This window comes from Mya arenaria, chromosome 7 (genome assembly GCF_026914265.1).
Source record: "Mya arenaria isolate MELC-2E11 chromosome 7, ASM2691426v1".
NCBI classification, from domain to species: Eukaryota; Metazoa; Mollusca; class Bivalvia; order Myida; family Myidae; genus Mya; species Mya arenaria.
The window spans coordinates 1,093,351-1,113,309 of record NC_069128.1 but is presented as its reverse complement, the minus strand read 5'-3'; the positions used below and the strand labels follow the sequence as shown (position 1 = coordinate 1,113,309).

The 19,959-nt window shown below is 34.3% G+C and overlaps 1 protein-coding gene across 7 annotated transcripts in view; it reads left to right on the top strand.

The window, feature by feature from the left end:
* The window catches only part of LOC128240378 (dipeptidyl peptidase 4-like), a 372,769-nt gene that overhangs the window by 292,878 nt on the left and 59,932 nt on the right, over positions 1-19,959 (top strand). The window contains exon 1 of one of the 7 annotated variants that reach the window (XM_052957009.1): positions 3,676-4,779. The exons of the other annotated variants lie outside the window; for them this stretch is intronic. Within the exon in view, the coding sequence (XP_052812969.1) occupies positions 4,690-4,779 (90 nt within the window). The 5' untranslated portion in view covers positions 3,676-4,689. Of the gene's footprint in view, positions 1-3,675; positions 4,780-19,959 lie in introns of those variants that run through there. 7 annotated transcript variants of the gene reach the window in all.

Genomic DNA, 19,959 nt, shown 5'->3' with positions numbered 1-19,959 from the left:
TTCACTCAAATATGTAACAATATAAAGAAACTATTACACTAAGATAATTTCAACTTAACACTAACTAAGATCGACGATGCACTGGGTACTAAATAACAAATATCATCTTAAGCTATTTCCTGGGGTACCGTTAAGGCCCTTAATCGCCTTCCCATCACAAAGCCACGTCGCAACAAAACCACTTGTAAATAAATCCCATAGCAACATACATGTACTGTAGGTTTGTACCGGCGAATACAACAACACTACAGCAATAAGCCTAATCATCAATCATAACTACATACAATAAACCTATAAGCGAGTTTCGATTCTTGGCATGGGATAAACACTTTTACCTGAAAAGAAAACATCACAGGGGTGAGAAAAAATATGCGGGTATCCGTATGTTTAAAGTTTCTAGGAAGAGTTTCTTGTTCACCTCTCAACATTCAAACTACATACTGAGATTGTTCATGAGGCCACTATACTTTAATTGCTAGATTTTCATTCATTGTTGGTTAAAAAGGGGGCGGGGCGACATTTTATTTTTTTAATTTTTCTTAGATGACTGTTTCACCGTTGAATATGTGTTCATGATCTTTCTTTTTACATAAGTGACTATATACATGTGTTTAAGACGAACCATGAACACGATCGTAACACAGCGCCACCGTTGGTATGAACAAATTCCGCTCCGGATCGATACTCAAATTCAAATCCTAGTTCAACATGTTAATTTGAGTCAATAAAATTTAAGGGGCGGCGTTGAAAAGAGGGGGCGGGCCTAGAAACCTAGAAATTAATTTAAAGTCGCCTAAGAGCTTGGCTTTAGAACCAGAAGCGTCGGGTACTATTTGTTTGATGTTAAATTAATCGATAATTTATTGTTTCCATCTTGGTTAAATTAACAGGTTTTGTGCTTGTTGCTGAACAGAATTGCCAGGCATTTACCTGATATATAACTAATGTTAATGTCCCCACATTGTCCCCAAAAAAACTATGCATTGTTATCGGAGTTTGCATATAATGTAGCTTAAATGGTTGATACATGGTTGTTTTTATGCATTGTAGGTAAAAAATATGTCAAACTGATGCAGAATCATTTTGTTATACGACTGACAATAAATTTAATAATGGTTTGAAATACAGTCGAACCCCGTTGGCTCGAACTCGCTTGACTCGAATTCATTGTTGGGTCGAAGTAGATAATGAGGACCGATTTCTTTAAATTAAAGATTAATAATTCCAACGGGGTTCGACTGTATTTGTTTTCGTCCTAGTATTAAGGAGACTTTCTCAGGTTGTATCAGGTCAGGTGTTGTTTGCAGTGTGAACAAACTGCTTGTTAAAATGCATCATTAAATGTTCAAATAATGAGCCTGTTTCTGTTCTTGTTTTTTTTGAGTATTTTAGGTTTAAATAAACTTAATCTTGTTGAAATATGTTTCAGTTAGTTACAGTTTGATGAGAGTCACCGTATACTGATAACTTAAATAACTAAATTTAAATCCATTTCGATTATTTCTTCGATATTATTATTATTATTATTATTATTATTATTATTATTATTATTATTATTTTATTATTATTATTATTATCATGTCATTCCCGTATCTAAAATATGCATAAGCTGACCTTGCAAGATAAACAAAATTGCTGCAAATAAATGCGTACACATGTAGGCAACAACCACTGTCTGTTGCTATGCTTGTTAACAAGCTCTCTATAATGACTTGCATATGGCTTGTGGTGGCAACATTGATGTTTAATTAGTATATAATGCGAATATGTCGACGTGCGGGGAGTAATATGTAACAGCAGATATGATTACATTGTTCCCCCAGGATTAGCTTTTACAAGTAATTGTATGAGTCTCCTTACATCCTCACCTTCGTGTGTGTAATAACCGTGTTCAGTTGTCACAGGGACTGGCAGGTAATGCGCTACATAATTTGTACTTAAGCGATCATTAAGTTTGACTTACTTCACATATATCAAGTACACCCGAACTCCGTTGGCTCGAACTCAAAGGGACCGGCGAAAATACTTCGAGCCTCGGTGAATTCGAGCCAAGCGGGAAATTTTATTTTTATAATAAAGAAATCGTTTCTTTACATCTAGTACGAACCAACTAGGTATTCGAGCCAAGCGTGTTCGAGTCAACGGGGTTCGACTGAATCTCGAGGTACATATGCCACAATAACTCTATGGCAATGCACACAGTAAATGTATTACAGCTAACAACGTATATACATTAATTGAAAAAAACTGAAAACCGAGTATAGTTGTCTCTGATGACGGTTCGGATATGTGACCGACATTAATGCACACGCAAATTTGTCAATGAATGTTCTAGAAAATATTGATCAAGCGGGGAGGTGTTTGTACTTTGTCGGCGTAAATAAATAAACTGTGACTTTAAAACATTGGTTGTTTAAATTTAATTGTAAACGGAATTTTATTATTTTTTAATATCTATTAAATAATCGACATATTTTATTCTTCATCCCGTACTTTGAAACAAAACAAAATAATACAGAAGGCTAATACAGAAGGTCTTCAATCTTCAAAATGGATGTTGAGCTGAAATATAAAAAATACTCACCTTTATCTTCGTAAATTGTCTTCCCGTACTTTCGAAACTTAATACATTAAACATTTCACTGGTCAATATAATATTTACAATATTTGTAAACAGACCAAATTCGAAACATAAAATTAATGGTAAATAAACACACTATAAATTAACAAGTTAAACATGCTATATAATAGCCACTCATTATTAAACGTTTTATTTGCAATCTGGATACACAACATGTATAGTGTAACCCCGTTGGCTCGTAAAGACAGGTGAAATATATTGAGCCTCGGAAAATTCGACCCAAGTGGGATTTTTAACCTCCAGTATAAAGAAATCAGTCTTATACAATGAGTTCGAGAAAACGAGGAATTCGAGCAAAGCGAATTCGAACAATTGGGGTTCGACTGTAGTATTAAGCTCCATTATGACATTGTTTCCTATTTAATACCAATAGGAAAAAAAAACTAAAACAGCTTAAAACCTTTTTTAATACATCACGACTATGATTAACTGATATATATTTCAATCATTTCACATTTAGTTCTTGAAATGCTTCTCGACGTTTTTATGTTTTGTTTGTTGTTGTTGTTTTTCAAAAATACTACTAACAATTAAAGACTCATTAGCACAAACCTTAACAGGTCAAGATATACATACTTGAACAATATTTACATATTCAATACTCCGAATGCATTATCTGCATTCTCTGCTCATGCAGTAATTGCTTCGAGAAAATACCGCGAAACCATAGATTCATGCGCACAAAACTGTATTACAGTCGAAGTCATAATGGAGTACTATTTACCTATACTAGTTCAAAACAAATAATACACTAGCACATAGCTAATACGTGTGGAATTGCAACTGACATGTTATGGCATGAAACAATGTTCCAGTCACTTCTAGAAACGAAAGGATAAATGTTCTAAGTGAAAACATTGTTATTGTCACTTAGAGCTATTTGGCTTTCTTCCATAGTTATTCCCTCGAACCTCTGCGTTATGCCAGGTTATGTGGCGAATATGAGTAGCATGGTGCGGGGCTATAGCCTTAGATACCCATGACTATTGGTGCGCTCATGTACGCTCTCCTGCGCTGTTCAAGGTTCTGTGTTGATGTCTTTCAGATGCCTGTTTTTTTCAAAGAGTGTCTTATTTGTTTTTATAGAGCGCTCAGTGTATTAAAACAATATATTCAAAACGTGCGTATCGATTATGGATATTAGTTTTAAATTAACAATGGATGTCAGTTGCCGCGCATTGAAATACAATTAGCCTGTATGGAAATTGTTATAAAAAAAGTGGCGGAAATTTTTATTATTTATAACTTTACTAGGAATTTTTTGGAAGCTACGTTTTTTTTTACGCTGATCGATTGTTTCTTTTTGGAAAGTAATTACCGTGCATGGATAAGTGATAGAGGGAAAAAGTGCGTTTAAAACAGATGCAAAAGAACGGTGTGATGTTTATTCTAGTCATACGATTCAAATTCTGGTTTCTATCGGCCTTATAAAATATTCAGAAAGAAGAACAAGTGATATTTCGCGTTTGTTTGTGGTATCGCTAACTCGATGCATAATCGATGAAAGTGTCAATCCATTTTTGCTAATGAAATGTGTTTTATCCAATTAACTCAATGAATCAAGATCCTTACGGCTAGCATGTGCTAACAAGTTAGCAGATTTTTAAACATCCTTCATTTGCTTATTCAGAAACGTTGAACATAAAAGGATGAGGAAATACTCTGGCAAGGATCTAGGCGTTATTCTTAAAGAATTAATAAATTATCCAGTGGATGGCATGAAAAATTAATGTTCCATTCTGTTCCGTATAACTGGCAATACTGGAGGTAGCGTATGGCAGTCCTAATGAAGAAGTTCAGTTACTCTTCTGTAAAGTTGAATGGCACATCAGTTCATTAACGCCGTTAAATAACCGTTCTTCTTTTACGTTATTGAAAGATACTGTGAACAAAAAATAATGTAATTAATATGAACTCCAGGAAAACGTCAAAACCAGATGTTATCAATGTAAAAATAATAGTTAAAATTAGTTTACGAGCGATTAAATGAATTAAGAAAGAATTAAGCAACTTACGTCTAAACCGGATATTGTAAACCGGAAGTGACCATGAATTCAGCAGCAGGGGCTTCAAATGTGGTTGTGCACGGAGGCGGGGGAAAACGGAAAAGCAATGCTCAGCAGCCGGCGGACATGGAGGTAGGAGAAGTTTGACATGCAACATTTCAAATTTCAATTAACAGTCCTGTAAGGCTTAAATTAAATACCTTCTAAATATTAGTTTTATTTATTTATTTCTACGCTCACCTCAATGCGAGAACTGTGATGAACTGTTACAAACTACAGTTCTACAATACTAAGATTATTATGCACGTGTCATAGTCATGGGCACAAAAATAAAGAAAATAACTTCGTGGTGAAATTATTTTTGATTTACAAAATATATCAAATCAGTAATAATCCTTTTTGGGGCGGAAAAGATTACCTGAGCAAAGAACGTGGGTTATATACTTTTGCGTACTCAGATAAAAGCTGATAGTGGTATGTAAGAGTAACGTGCATGGCATTTTGTAAATGAACATTTCATAATGTTATATTCGACCAGAGTGCGTATTTATACTTGAAGTTTTATCAATATAGGACTTAACATTGGACATTTTGAGCCTCCGATTTTCTGGGTGGGGGGGGGGGGTCCTAATATAAATTATAGTTTGAAGTTTTAACACTTTTGATTTATTTATTAAATTATAGAGCTGCACACTGAAGAAAACTTGCTTCTTGGGTACAGAAATGTCAACATGTTTTTTTGAGTACTAGAGATACGAAAAAGCTTGGCACCAATCAAGCAAGTTGTAGTTCTGGTATTCTTTTTATAGACTGATGGATATATACTTTTCATTCCTCCACTACTGAAGAGATATATTTTTGCTAAATGATTACATAGAATGCTATAAAGCAACAAAAATAAGAAACACTTAAGTACCTATCAAGAGTACACAAGTATTTTCTTCAACTTCTTTGCAATTGTGGGTCTTAACAATATCACACAAATGACAAACTGAGAGCTTGCAGTGCAAGCCTGCTGTAGCCCTTCTATTTGGACTTGTCGGTATTTTGTAGAACGATGTAATGCTGAAATTTTGTCCAAGGATTGTATCATTAAAAATATGAAAATCTATAATATTTCAAACTTGTAGAAGCAGAAAAAAATAAAATGTTAGATCTATAGGCTAAGAAATATTTTCACATAGTTTCTTTCAAAGAAGTAATTTAGAAAATGAACATCACTTACTCGTTTGTTTACATCGGTTGTGAACTGTGATGACCGATGTGAGAACCGCTTTGAAGTCATGTGATTCCTCATCCTGATATTGAATTTCAACTGTCTTGCAAAAGCCCATGATATGTCCTGCCAAAATAAATACCGTGCATCTCACTCATTAGTCGGCGCCCAGAAGGGCGCCGACTATATTTGATATTACTTTAGAAATATTCCAACTTAGGGACTAGTTCATATATTGCAGAACAATGCTTTCAATAGTTTCCACGTTGCATGATAAAATATGAAGTTTAGTTTGTTTTATAAAACTTTACACTTTAATTGATCATGAAACCTTGAATTATAATAGCCCTGCTTATCGTTTTGATTTTAAATACCAACTCAATCAAAGCAACTCGACCATCTCCGAGATAGATACAGGCCGAGGTGTTCCGATTGATATAGATGAAGGTTACACGGTACTATTAAAATATCCTTTATGTCTGTAAACCTCCTACGCAGTAATCTCCCTTGTACCTATTTTACAACCATTCAATAACGAGACGTGGATGTAGTGAGAGCGACTTAGTTGTTGAAATACAGGGACGGTGGGATACATACCACCATACCTTCGTGATGCTTGGATAGAAATAGAATCATTTTCTTGCTTCAATGAGTGAAAATCAGTTCCCAAAATGTGCATGAATTGGCGTCAGGTGAACATTAAGCTTGTTAAACAAATAGGTTAACACAACGAATGCTTTACTGCAACGGAGTCAGCCTCAGAACGTTAAAAAACAACATTAGGCCACTACTTTTATATAAATTGGTTTACAAAACCGGCGGGTCTAATTTTCCGAAAAGTACAAAAAAATAAAAAAAATGAATTTCACTATTTTTTCAAAATTATTTTACCGACCGTATTGATTTTGGTGCGAAACGAAAGAAAAAAACGCACAGATAAGAGTACGAATGCAGTAGATCTCGACTGGTTTGTTGTTCCATGGCCGTATTTGCCAATTTATAGTGATAGCATGTGAGCAAGTCAACTGTTATGGCAGCGCCGATGGCAATGGCGGAATTGACGATAGCAGTCATTCTTTGTATGAAATAATTAATTAAAATATGCAGGAGTTGTTAAAATAACAATAGCAATAAACATTGGCAAATTTAACAGCCGACACAAACAATAACTGTCACGTGATTGTTGTTATTCCCCGCCATTTTAGGTCATGAAAATATTGTTGTTTATAGATAAAAAATAAAATTGTCAGCGGCTGCCATCGAATCAGTAGACACAAATATCTGTAAATTATGTGTGAGAAAAACATTTTATAACATTTTATGGTTAAATATCAAATAATAGTGCACTAAGTGTGAGTGGTGAAATCGAAAGTAAAATTTCTAAGTTGACACCGGTGACCTAGTTTCACAAGTTCGGTCGATGGTGTTTATGGATTTGAAATCACAAAATGGTTTGGAAATACTTGTTATTGAGTCAATGTAAAGCTTGTGTTTATTCAAGATTACATGTTTATTCATGTTTGGGTTAAAAGTAGAGTAAAAACAATGAAAGAGTTGAACACATGCCTCAATGACATTTTAATACTAATGCCATGAGTTGTGTGCAAAACATTTAGATAAAATAACACGGAAAACTATTTTGAATAAGTCCATTTCAATTTGTAATGAACTTGATATTTCACTATAAATGAGATTTGTTGTTGTAACCAAGGAATACTCTTTAAAATGAAAAATAAACAAGCATGAAGTACAGATGCCCTGTGAACTCGTGTTTACACAAAATGGCGGAGTTAGAAGAAGATGAAAATATCCGATACATAATTATGGATTTCTCTGTTACTATCATTGGTACATAAAGTTAAGTCACATGCTAGATTTATTATTTTGTTATGTGATTTTTATGTACTGATGTGGTAATTTGCTGCAAGATTTGAATTTGAAATGGATTTGGTGAACATCCCATGGTAAATATCCCGGTCCGAAAATATCCGAACTTAGCATGGATCGAGTTACACACAACTAGGACCCACCATGGTAAAGGTTATTAAAACTCAAATCTAGGTCTAGTTTGGTTTTTAGTTTTTCAGGAATTGCTTTCACAAAGTTAAAGCTCAAATGTCTTCATAAAATGTTACTTCCTTATTTACAAAATTGGTAATTATTTCACTTTATTGGCATTTTCCAATATTGAAATAACTGAAACAATGTTTAGAAAATAGTATGTATTGTTTTAATACAGTGCAATTTTTTGTATTTTAATGCGTAAAATTGCCTTCTCTTTTTTTCAATTTAATATTGTTCAGTTTAGTGTTCTGCATTCACTTTTGCTTTAACATACCCTTGAAGCTTAACAAATGTCTTGCTGAGTGATATTCAATGTATCTTTAAAAAAAAGTGTAGTTTATACATGTAAACATGTTTTATAGTCAATTTCATTGATGTTTTATATGCACAGTATGTAAGATTTAAACTGTGTGTTTAATTAGAACTTTGAAACTTTGAGTGTATTAAACCATGCATTAATAGCAGTTTAAAAATTTAAAATGTCATGTAAATGATATAAATTTTCAATGTTTTTATGTTGTTCTCTGATTTTTACCCTTTAAGAGTATGTTTTGTGACTTTTTTCCTTTTTTTTTTTTTTTTTTTTCGACCGCCCGGTGGACATTTTTCCCAAAAATTCTTGTAAACCAAAAAATAAAAAAGGAGTGGCCTTACTAATATCATTGGTTTTAGACTAGAATTTAGACCTATTAGATGTTGATTTTAAAGTGCGATTTTTCAACATGATAAGTCTTCATAGGTTTAGAGTAGGGAGACGCCGTTTGGAATCGTCTTGATAGTATAATTCTCTATTTACCAAGTCGATATTAACACTAAATGCCAGTAGAAAATATTTAACTTGTAATATATTATGATATATAAGTTTTGGAAAGAATGTGTGAATATAGTGCATGGTTTTATTTTTTTCAATTTATAGTCATTTATAACAATTGCAAAGAGTCTGCTTCACAAATCTTTATACCATCTGGTGTATACAAATAATTCCCGGTGGTATGGTCGTAAACTACCAGTGTTTTGTTAAGAGTCTATTTCCATTCCAACATATCACAAATACCGTTCCGTCGAGCAGAATTTTTAGGGATGTTTTCGCGTATACATTTTTGTCGCAATACTTTTGGTTCAGACTGAAAACCGTCACTTAAACCTACATAGACTTACTTTACGTATTGCCATCGTTATGTACATTTGAGTTCGAAAGCGTAATTTCTACTCGTATCGAAGTACATTTTTTCGATGCCCATATTTCTAAATATTTTTCTTTATAGGAGCACACATTTTGGCAGATTTGGTAACCCGCTATTCAAACGATATTCGAATGATATGAATAGCTTTATACCTTTCCTGATTTTGTATTACAGATAATAAACTTTGTGGAAAATATATTTGTACGTATATATTTTGTGGGAAAAAAAATTCGTTTACACCTTTCGGAACAAAAAAATATTTGTAAATTTGACGATCACCAAAACCAAATGAGCCTGGAAATTATGACGGCAAGATCAATATATGGCCATTATAAGTGTTAAATGACGAAAGTGACCTACATACTAGTATGAACATCATTAATTTTACCGATATACATCTGCCTATAGCATCGAAACCGGAAATTGGCACCAATATTTGCTTTCGATATTTCTGTGCAAGATTCGGAGGCAAACTAATGATAGGCTTCGAAACCGGAAATGAGGACAACCACGCGCTCCATTTCAGCTGTTACTATAATTGTATATATTGTTACTCCAATTTCATCTGTGCAATTACAACAAGTAAAGTCACTCGGTCCAATAATGGTACGACGGTGAAAATGAATTCCGTAATTTCTGCAATTTTGAGTTAATTATGAACGAAAATAAGATTTAAAAAGAATAGGTTTTTATGTGTGATATTTTAGAACAAAAACATAAAGAAGATTTTATAATGATTAACTGATAGAAACATTAACTGATAGAAAACATAAAACTTGTTTTGATATTTTGTAGTCTATGCTGTATTGTGGGCCGGAGGCATTTCGTTAGAAAATAAACTTTAACTTTCACTTGCCATACTTTCTGGGGGTTTTAAGCAGGATATTTGTCATATGTTTTCAATGCATGCACGAATCCATTAGGAACAAGCCATCTTGAAGCCAGAACAATTAATAACACACAAAACAGCACACACGAGAAAGACAACACTATATATTCATTAACCTGTTATTATATGTTTCCTTTCAGTTATCTTTTATTCTCAAATAATAAAAAAAAACGAACGAGAAGAAGATTCCTCCGTTCTGTACGTACTGTTCAGTGCTTTGAATTATGCCAATCGTAAGTGTTAAACTAAGCATATCGCAAACAAATAGTTCAATAGATTTCATCTTACGGGTTAATATTAGTCTCAAAATTTGAATTCGCTACGCATAACCATTTCATTGGTGACTGTAGCGAATCAAAATTATCCACGACATAAGGTTTCATCGACTACGAGTTCGAAACTCAGAGTAACTGGATAAATCGTATAAATGTGTGCCCTTGATTCCATCAGCATCATCTGTTTTCCTGGCACAGGCTTTAAGACTGGTGATATAAGGTTATGTGCAAAATTGCTTCCGTCTTTCGATAATGGCCTATTAGGGTGTGATTGATTAGCGAACACTGCTGGACTAAACACTGGCCCGATTATTGTATTTAGTGTATGACAGATGGATAATAAATATTCATGATAAACCACGCATGGTCCAAACTATGATCACCATTTTTCTCCGAGTTTGTGCGAGTCTAGCAATCATTTATCATCCGTTAAATTATCATGCTATGAACATTAAAAGGAAAACGCCAGTGGCTGTGGCACTGTCAGTGCCTACATAATCTAACAATGACAGTTATATCTTGTCATTTAGTTACCTGAAATTATCTTTGTGTCGTAGCTTCATTATGTATATCTTAAAGATGCACTTTTACTCCCAAATAAGATTTACCACAATTTATAATATTGTTTAAATTTACCAATAAGGATGAACACATGTCAAAAACAATGGTTCTGATGAAGGATACCGAGTTTAATTGGAAAGAAATGAGCATAAAACACGTTATTTCTACCTTATGAGACTATAGTAGACCACAGTAAATCTTTTACCATTCACCAACCATTTAATATTTTGCGCTTTCTGCTATCAAATACGGGGTTACTATCTTGTCATCAGTAGTTATTGTTTTCAATAAATGCAATATTTAGTAAGTAGTTAAAGGTTTATCAGGCAAGATTTATGTTTCTTATACATGTGTATGTAATGATTATGAATAAGAGTGTCACTTTAAGTCAGCATTTAAATAGAACACAAAGTTGATGAAATAACAAAATACGATGTATTGCCTTTTATGATGTTTATACAGATTTTTGAAGTTACGAATAACGTCCGTTATTGAAACGGCCCATTGGCTCGAATTGGCTCGAACTGGGGGTAAAGGACCGATTTTTAATACTGAAGGTAAAAGTTCCATATTGGCTCGAATTCCCCGAGGCTCGAGGTCTTTTCGCCGGTCCCTAGGACTTCGAGCAAACGTGGTTCGACTGTATATGTTCTGGTGGCATTTAATGATCCCTACAGAAAAGAAAAGAAATAACTACACTGTGGATTTTCATTACAAGACGGAAAGTGAGAATAACAAGACGTTTCGTGGCTGACAAGTTTAATGCCTGGATATATTTATTATCTGTCTTCTAGGAACATCGCTGTGAAAAACTAGGTCCTCGGGGAACCACAATGAAATTTGAAGTATCGCTCATATATTGTGTTATAAGATAGAAAATGCATTAAGAAATATAATTTATTTATAACGTTGATTCAGTTTACCTCTCAAATCAATGCATGAGTCGGTTGGAAAGTACTGCGTTGATGAAGATGGGATAATAAATAAACAGCTTGTTCGTCTAGGAAGACGTGATCTAAATTGTTATTGACTTCCAAAACAGGGTGTTTTATAATAACTGTTAAGCTGCAGGGAAAACAAACAACGTACATAAATAAAACTGTGATCGCCTAAAAATGTTTAACCGACAACCAACGACTTGCCAAACACGACTTGATCACAATCATTTGCAGTTAGCTCGAACTCCCAGGGACCGATATAAATCCCTCCAACATCGGGGAATTCCAGCCAAAAAGGAATGCCGACATTTAGTAGAAAGAAATCGATCCTTTACATCCAGTTCGAGCCAATGAAGACATTGAGCCAAGCGAGTCCGAGCCAAAGTAGTTCGACTGTATATTCTGAAATCCCAACATCTTCGTTTATACTTTGTTGGTTATCTTTCTTTGTGTTCTTTTTGTTTTAACTTTGTCATTATAATGTATTCCCGTATGGGCTTACTTCTTGGATAAGAGCTAAGAATTACTGAAACTTATAACTATTAATAGCAATAACGATGGTGATTAAATGGTAATGGCATAGAAGGGTTTTATAATAGTATCAACACCAATAGTGAAATATTTTTAAAATTTTACAAGCGATGTCAGTACCAAATGGTTTTAACACCGTAAGTATGGATATTAGCTGCTAGACTTTAAGAAATTCGACAATTATAGCGTTCTTTCCCATCCATTACTCTCAGATATTTAGCGCTTATGTACTCAACATGGTGCTACATACAAGCATAGCATGCCTTTAGTCCTCGTCTTTATCGGTTCATAATTCAATTCTTCCCTCGAGTTATGCATGTCCTTGCCAGATACTGGTTAGGCTTGAGTTTAAGCTCAAGACTCTTGTAATAGTCCACAAAAATACAACTGAGTCCATTTTGAGTTAAACATCATACTCAAAAGTACCAGATTTCAATGAAAGTCAGTCTCTGAATCATACCTAGAATAATGTTTGACTTATAAAATTAGTTCGTGTTCGATTATGTAATATTTTGCGCATATTAACAGTAAAACACACATAAAACATGGATATGAATTGAAAACTCCCATAAACTGGAAAACTCCTTGAAGTTCTGGTTTTGATCTCATTGGAACTATATTGCATAATGTAAGTACATCAGGGGATAAAACAATGTACAAAACATAATTAACTCATTGATCTTTCTCCCTTCTATCCTGCACAGCTTTAGGAGTGAAACTCCCAGTAGCATTGTATGTAAGATGGAAGAATATATATCTTATATCCCTATCCATTTTTATACCTCAGATTGTTCAATTGTATATTGGCGTTCAGACTCCAACTTCTTGGTAAGCTTTGTATTGGTCTTAACTTGGGTATAAGTTAAAACAATATCCCCCCTTGCGAATGTTAGTTACATTCTTTTGAACATTCTAATGATTCTTATTTTCTTATAGTGCTGTAACGGATAATTTGTCTAAATATGTACATGTGTATATATTTTGTTATTCTCTTTGTTTAATCTCATCTGGATTGAAAGAGTATTTTCTATACTACAATTGTACTCACATTATCTTTAAATTGAGCTTGATAATAGAATAACACACTAGAATAAAAGTTTATTTGAATCTGAATACCACCGTTTGCTATGATGCCCGTTTTATTCTGCTGCTCATGGAATATACCGAATCAGTTTGGTGGGTGGGTTTTGAGTGGTGAGTGAGGGAGTGGCCGGGTGGGTGTGTCGGCAGGTTGGGTTTGTGGACGGGCAGACGTGAGAGCGAGCGAGCGAGTGCAATGCTATCATTCATAAGATCTTTTTTGAATATCGCATAGAGGAAATCATCGCTCAAGCCGTTAAGCACTATCAGTGCTTTGATTTTCATAAGCAATTAAGCTTTAATGAAACTAATACATACGCTTTGTTATTATGTTCCCTTTAAGCCGTATCATGACTTTTGAGATGTATATAAGTTCGTATATTCAAGGAAATATGATATTGTTCAAGAACAACACCATGAACAGTTTTGGTATGGTTTAAAAACTGCAGCTAAATTGCAACTTCTTGTTTGCAGACGACGAAAAGGCCAAGATATATCTGTAATATAAGGCTGCAAAACAAGCGATATTTCGTTTGAATCAATGTTTTCACAAAATGTGTGTTTGTTATCTTATCTCGTTAGCTGTCTCTCTGTGTGTTTATATATTGTGCATCGGGCCTGTCAAGAGGACAGGTATAGTTTGCGATGGTCTGTCCCCATCAAACTCCATTGACAAATCGATGTCGTCAAGCATATCACATGGTGATAATCGAAATCACTTGACTGCGTTTAAAATAATAAGGAAACAAATTATTTAGAATATATTTGTGAAGCATTCAATATCCTTAATGATCACCAAAAACAGTTCGTCAATGAGACAAATTACAAACAATTTCTCATAATGTTGATAGCTGAAATCAATGTGTTTTTTTCCGAACGTGATTTTAAGGAAACCTTTTGCTGGTCAAGGGAGATTATTTCGTATGCTGTTGATCTGTTAGAATAAAAAGTATCTATCTTGTATTTCTTATTGAATTAACGACAAAAATACACGAACTATTTCATATATCCCGGGAAAAAAGAGTAAATATGGCTTGACTTTGCTGTGCCCGTCTGTGATAATGGACTTATTCGAAAACACTTATGGAAATCTAATACCCAGATGAATAGATAAATTGGCTTAGTGTACAGTCGATGGATAGCTCATCGAATTAAGGCTTTATGTTCAGCATTTTCTTCTTTATAGGCGAAAACGGTCGAATTTCTTGCAGTTTGGTCCTATCATAAAAAGTATTTGACAATAACTTCTTCCAATATAGTATTGTACGAACAACGATTTTAAAATGCTTGAATGTTGTATTCGGATGTTGCCAATTGTTAATATTTCTTTTTTTCAATATCTTGTCAAATTAATGGTCTTAATAATAATAGGTGCATTTTATTATTAACCTGACATCGTTCAATAAAGTTCATTTTTTTCATCTTTAAAAGAAAACCATTGTCTAAAACTAATTAATGTTTTCACTTTCTGTTCGTCGTTGGCATGACTACTTTCTTTATTGGCCTGGACTTCACATCATCATAATCATCATCTCAAGTGATTGCATTATTTGAGATGATGATGATGTCAATCGGCCCACTTTCTATATCGGCATAGACTACTTCGTCTTTCGGCCTGGACTACTTTGTTTTATCGTCTTGGACTGCTTTCTATATCGGCATGGGCTTGTTTCTCTATCGGCTTGGACTTCTTTCTCTATCGGCTTGGACTTCTTTCTCTATCGGCATGGACATTTTATATCGGCATAGACTACTTTCTATATCGGTCGGGACTTTATTTCTCTATCGGCATGGACATTTTATATAGGCCTGGACTTCTTTTTGTATCGGCATTGACTATTTTCTTTATCAAACTGGACTACTTTCCCTGCCATCTTTGCCTATTTCATATCGACCTGGTAGAAAACTAATTGTGAAACCAACGGACGACAGCTCACTTTTAATATCAAATATGTATATTATCAGAATCAAAACATCATCAAGATTCCACTTCACGTCGATTTGGTTTATTTCGAAGTTAAAGCTTCTTTGGACCGCTAAGAATGACATTTTTAAACGGGTATAATTAAAAATGACTAAAGGGAATTTAAGGACATAACGGTGCCAATTTCACTGACAACATAATGTGTCGGTAGATATTTATTGCCCGTCTTTAATTGAATTTTGTCCCCGGAACTTCCCGCTGGGAAACACAGAGTGAATTTACATTGTGTCTTTTACATCAAGTATGTTATATACTTGATGGTGCATCTTATCAAAAATCGTTTCGTACAATCGTTTATTTACAGTACGAATCTTCTGAGTAGTAATGATATTTATTTTGAGAGATAAAGTTTGATTTCTCAGTTCAAAATAAGTTCGATTGAACATGAAAAGCGCTTTATTTTCTTTATTACGTTGAGGTACATTTTAACGGAAATTCTGGATCTTACATCTGGTATTTTGTCGCATGCAGACGATTGCGTAAGGCGAAAAAAAATGAAAGAAAAAATGAAGACCCTTGAGTTGTCATTGTTTGTATAACATATAAATAACACATTACAGCCTATGCTTTAAACGTGCAGTTTCATAATTTCCTTTCTCCATGCAACACGGTAATTTTCCTATGTCGATCAGTCAGGACAAACAAGACAAACAGTGAACACCATCGCGTGACGTCATTCAGAACGTTAGACAATTCTTTCGTCCGAAATTCTATTTGAACATTATTTATTGAACCTTTAATAACTTATTACATAAATAAGAGTTAAAAGTTATTTTCACCAAAAGTTAAAATCCAGCAATGTTGGGACGTGGTGGCAGATCGTCTTTAATCATCATTATTGTTATTACCAGCACATGTATATGCCATCTTAAATGAACGGTCAATTACAGCACGTATCTTAAATGTTTTGCTCCATGAATGATCGTTCCAGACACGTAATTTCTTCGCTAGTTCAAAGAAATTACGATTTCGTTAATCTTCATTGAAAGGTATTGATACACAGATATGAGTTTGATAGTTAATACCTTTGTCATGCCATTCCAACTGTTAAACTGCTCGTTTTTCACAAATGAATATATAACCCGATGAACAAGACCGTCCAAACCACTGCAGCCCAGAACCGTCAACAACTTTGCATGTATCAGAGGAGCCAGGTTCATTTGCTATCCAGTAGGACAACCCGTTCATTTCCGGCTCCACTCCGTTCATGTAGACAAAAGGACTACTACTGTTTGTTCTTTTGCCATCAAGCCACACGGAACCAGTCGATTGATTTCTAAATTCCTTCGCCACTTGCCATCTGTCTTCCGTATCAGGGTTCAAAATGTGTCCGCCATTTTCTTGGCAGATTGCTTCTGCCCTATTTCGATCCATTGCTGCTGTATTAAACTGCAGGCAAAGCGATGAAGTATTACGATTAGAAACCTGATAAGGACTCTGACAAAGATTTCCTTTGCATATTTCCGCTCGTTCTTCAATGGTTCCGTTCCCGCTACGGTCGCATGGTGATGTTTCGTACAGCCAACATGTCCTAGATCGCCTTTTCATTCCAAAAGTAATACCATTAAACCACCCAGCACTACATTCTGACCATTGAGTCCAAGATGAACATGGCTCTATTGTACATAGTTTGGTTTCTATTTCACTCACATTTCCTTTCAAGCTATCCACCAATGATGTCAGCACATATGAATCCGACAGAGCTTCGGCGTTCTTTACAGCATTTCCAATCATCTCAATGAAGTCTAGATGGGAGATTTTTCCAACTTCGATGAGGGATTCGCCGTTAACCGTGTTGCCCGAAATTGCCAAATGCATTGCTCCGATTTCTGTTTTCTGATCAACTGGTGCACAGTGATGTCCTGCTGCTAGAAGGAAAAGTCCAAGTACAAAATTTGTCCCAAAAGTGTCGACCATTTTGTCTAGTGTTGGTCTGTTATAGAGTCGAAATAATTTCCTTTTGAATTAAACTCTGTTGCACATAAGGACAACCCGTTCTTTTCAGGCTCTACTCCGTTCATGTAGACAAAAGGACTACTACTGTTTGTTCTTTTGCCATCAAGCCACACGGAACTAGTCGATTGATTTTTGAATTCCTTCGCCACTTGCCATCTGTCTTCCGTATCAGCGTTCAAAATATGTCCACCATTTTCTTGGCAACTTGCTTCTGCACTATCTCGAATCATTGCTGTTGTATTAAACTGCAGGCAAAGCGATGACGTATTACGGTTTGAAACCTGATACGGACTCGGACAAATATTTCCTTTGCATATTTCAGCTCGTTTTTCAATTGTTCCGTTCCCAATACGGTCGCATGGGGATGTTTCGTTAAACCAACATGTTCTCGATCGCCTTTTCATTCCAAAATTGTTCACATTAAACCCAGCACAACAGTCTGACCAGCGAGTCCAAGATGAACATCGCTCAACTGTACATATTTTGGTTTCTATTTCTTCCTTCAGTGAACTTACATTTCCTAAATGTTCTTCTAATTTCTGCACAGATGACTCTGAAAGTGCTTCGGCGATCTTTACAGCAATTCCAATCATCTCAATGAAGTCTAGGTGAGAGAGTTTCCCAACTTCGATAAGGGACTCTCCGTTGACCTTGTTGGCCGGAACTGCCACATGAATGGCCCCGACTTCTGTATTCTGATCAATTGGTGCACATGGATGTCCTGCTGCTAGAAGGAAAAGTCCAAGTACAAAATTTGTTCCGATATGGTCGACCATTTTGTTTACTGTTGGTCTGTTGTTGAGTAGAAATAAATTCCTTTTGAACTGAACTCTGTTGCACAAAGTTATTTGTATTTATTTAGTGCCGTTTCATAATCAGACAGCGGTTGGGCAATAGTTTAGCCAATGTATGATTTTTATGCTGGTCCTTTCTCTTAAAAACAATACTTGTTTATGTATCATAAAAAGTGCATACTCAAGACTTGCTGTTTAACGCATTTATTGAACACAGCTCATTTTTCCTGGCCATAACATCACTTAGATCACTTAAATCACACTTGAGCGTTTCAAAGAAGTACTTCGTGTTATAAAATAGTTTGTTCTGGTATTTCGTCAAGCTTTCAAAACAAGGGTAACAATTCCAGGTCAACTAAACCTGAGGACAGTGGTGCATTTAATACAACCGCTCGTACATCTGATAATCAGATGAAAACGGATAATAATAATAATAAAAATAATAATAATAATAATATTAATAATTATAATAATAATAATAATAATAATAATAATAATAATAATAATAATAGTAGTAGTAATAGTAGTAGTAGTAGTAGTAGTAGTAGTAGTAGTAGTAGTAGTAGTAGTAGTAGTAGTAGTAGTAGTGTTATTATTTTTATTTTATTGAAAACAGTTTAATTATCTGTATTTCAAACAAAAACTGCTGTTTTACGCAGTACATAAAAGGGTCATCGAGTCCTCAAAACGAAACTTTAAAGAGATCCGTTTAATTTTTCATTTCGACAAACAAAGCATGATTAATACTTGGACGATTAATTTAGTTAAGTGTTCACATATTGTTTTAACTAATTTTTAATTTCGGACTAGAATTATAAAAAAATATAAACAAAAAGGCATGTTATGAAGTTAAGCATCTGTATTTACATTGGCCCAAACAACTAGACACTCATTACCGTCTAAGAATGGTAACCGTTTTATGCAACGGACTATGCAATGTGAGTTATCTCTCTTGGAATGAGGGCAATGTTTTAGTTGCCAGTACGTGAAGCTTATACTTAATAATTTGAAAGGTTATATTCGAATAAACTATTATGTTTCAAAGTTTTTTCTAAAGTTATGAAGTTTTATTTACATCCAGAAGGCCATGGCGTATGTGGACACATATTAACTCAGTATTTACAGGTGAACGCATGTATATACTTGTTACCAATATTAACTGTCATAACATGAAAAGCATAAACATCAAGCAATAATGAATAATACTGAAGTAAGTTTAACTTTTGTATATAAACAATTGTTTTAAGGCTTATCAAAAGTGATATTTACATTGTAACTATTATGATGATTTTATTTACGACTATTTATTTAAAACAAATCTGTACTAGGTCCCTTCAGTTGATCAAAATTATACGGAGCCTTTGGTAAATAATTAAAAAAAAAACTTTAAATTTATTTTTATATTTTTTTACCTGAATCAAATAGTATCATGCCATACTTATACAATTGACGTAACGAAAGCGTATGTTTTATATATATCTATCATTTCAAATCAACAAGCGTATTATTACCTCTTAAAACGTAGTTATTCTTTCACTTACTTGTATATACATAATAAATTGATAACCATCACATAATGGGCACATCTAACAATTAAAACAATAAAATCAAATTTGTCTGCTTAAAATCACTTGTTTGACCAACAACCATGTGACATAAACGCCAATGCTGTTTTCACAACTGTGAATTATTGCAGGATACAGACCACTGATTTAAACAGCCAGAAACCCTCAGGGCTACATAAACAGTGTGCAATTGTAAGTCAGTCGCTACAAGACACAATTACATTCCATCTGCTGGTTCTTCCAGATATAAAATAATGCATAGAATGCACTTTGTT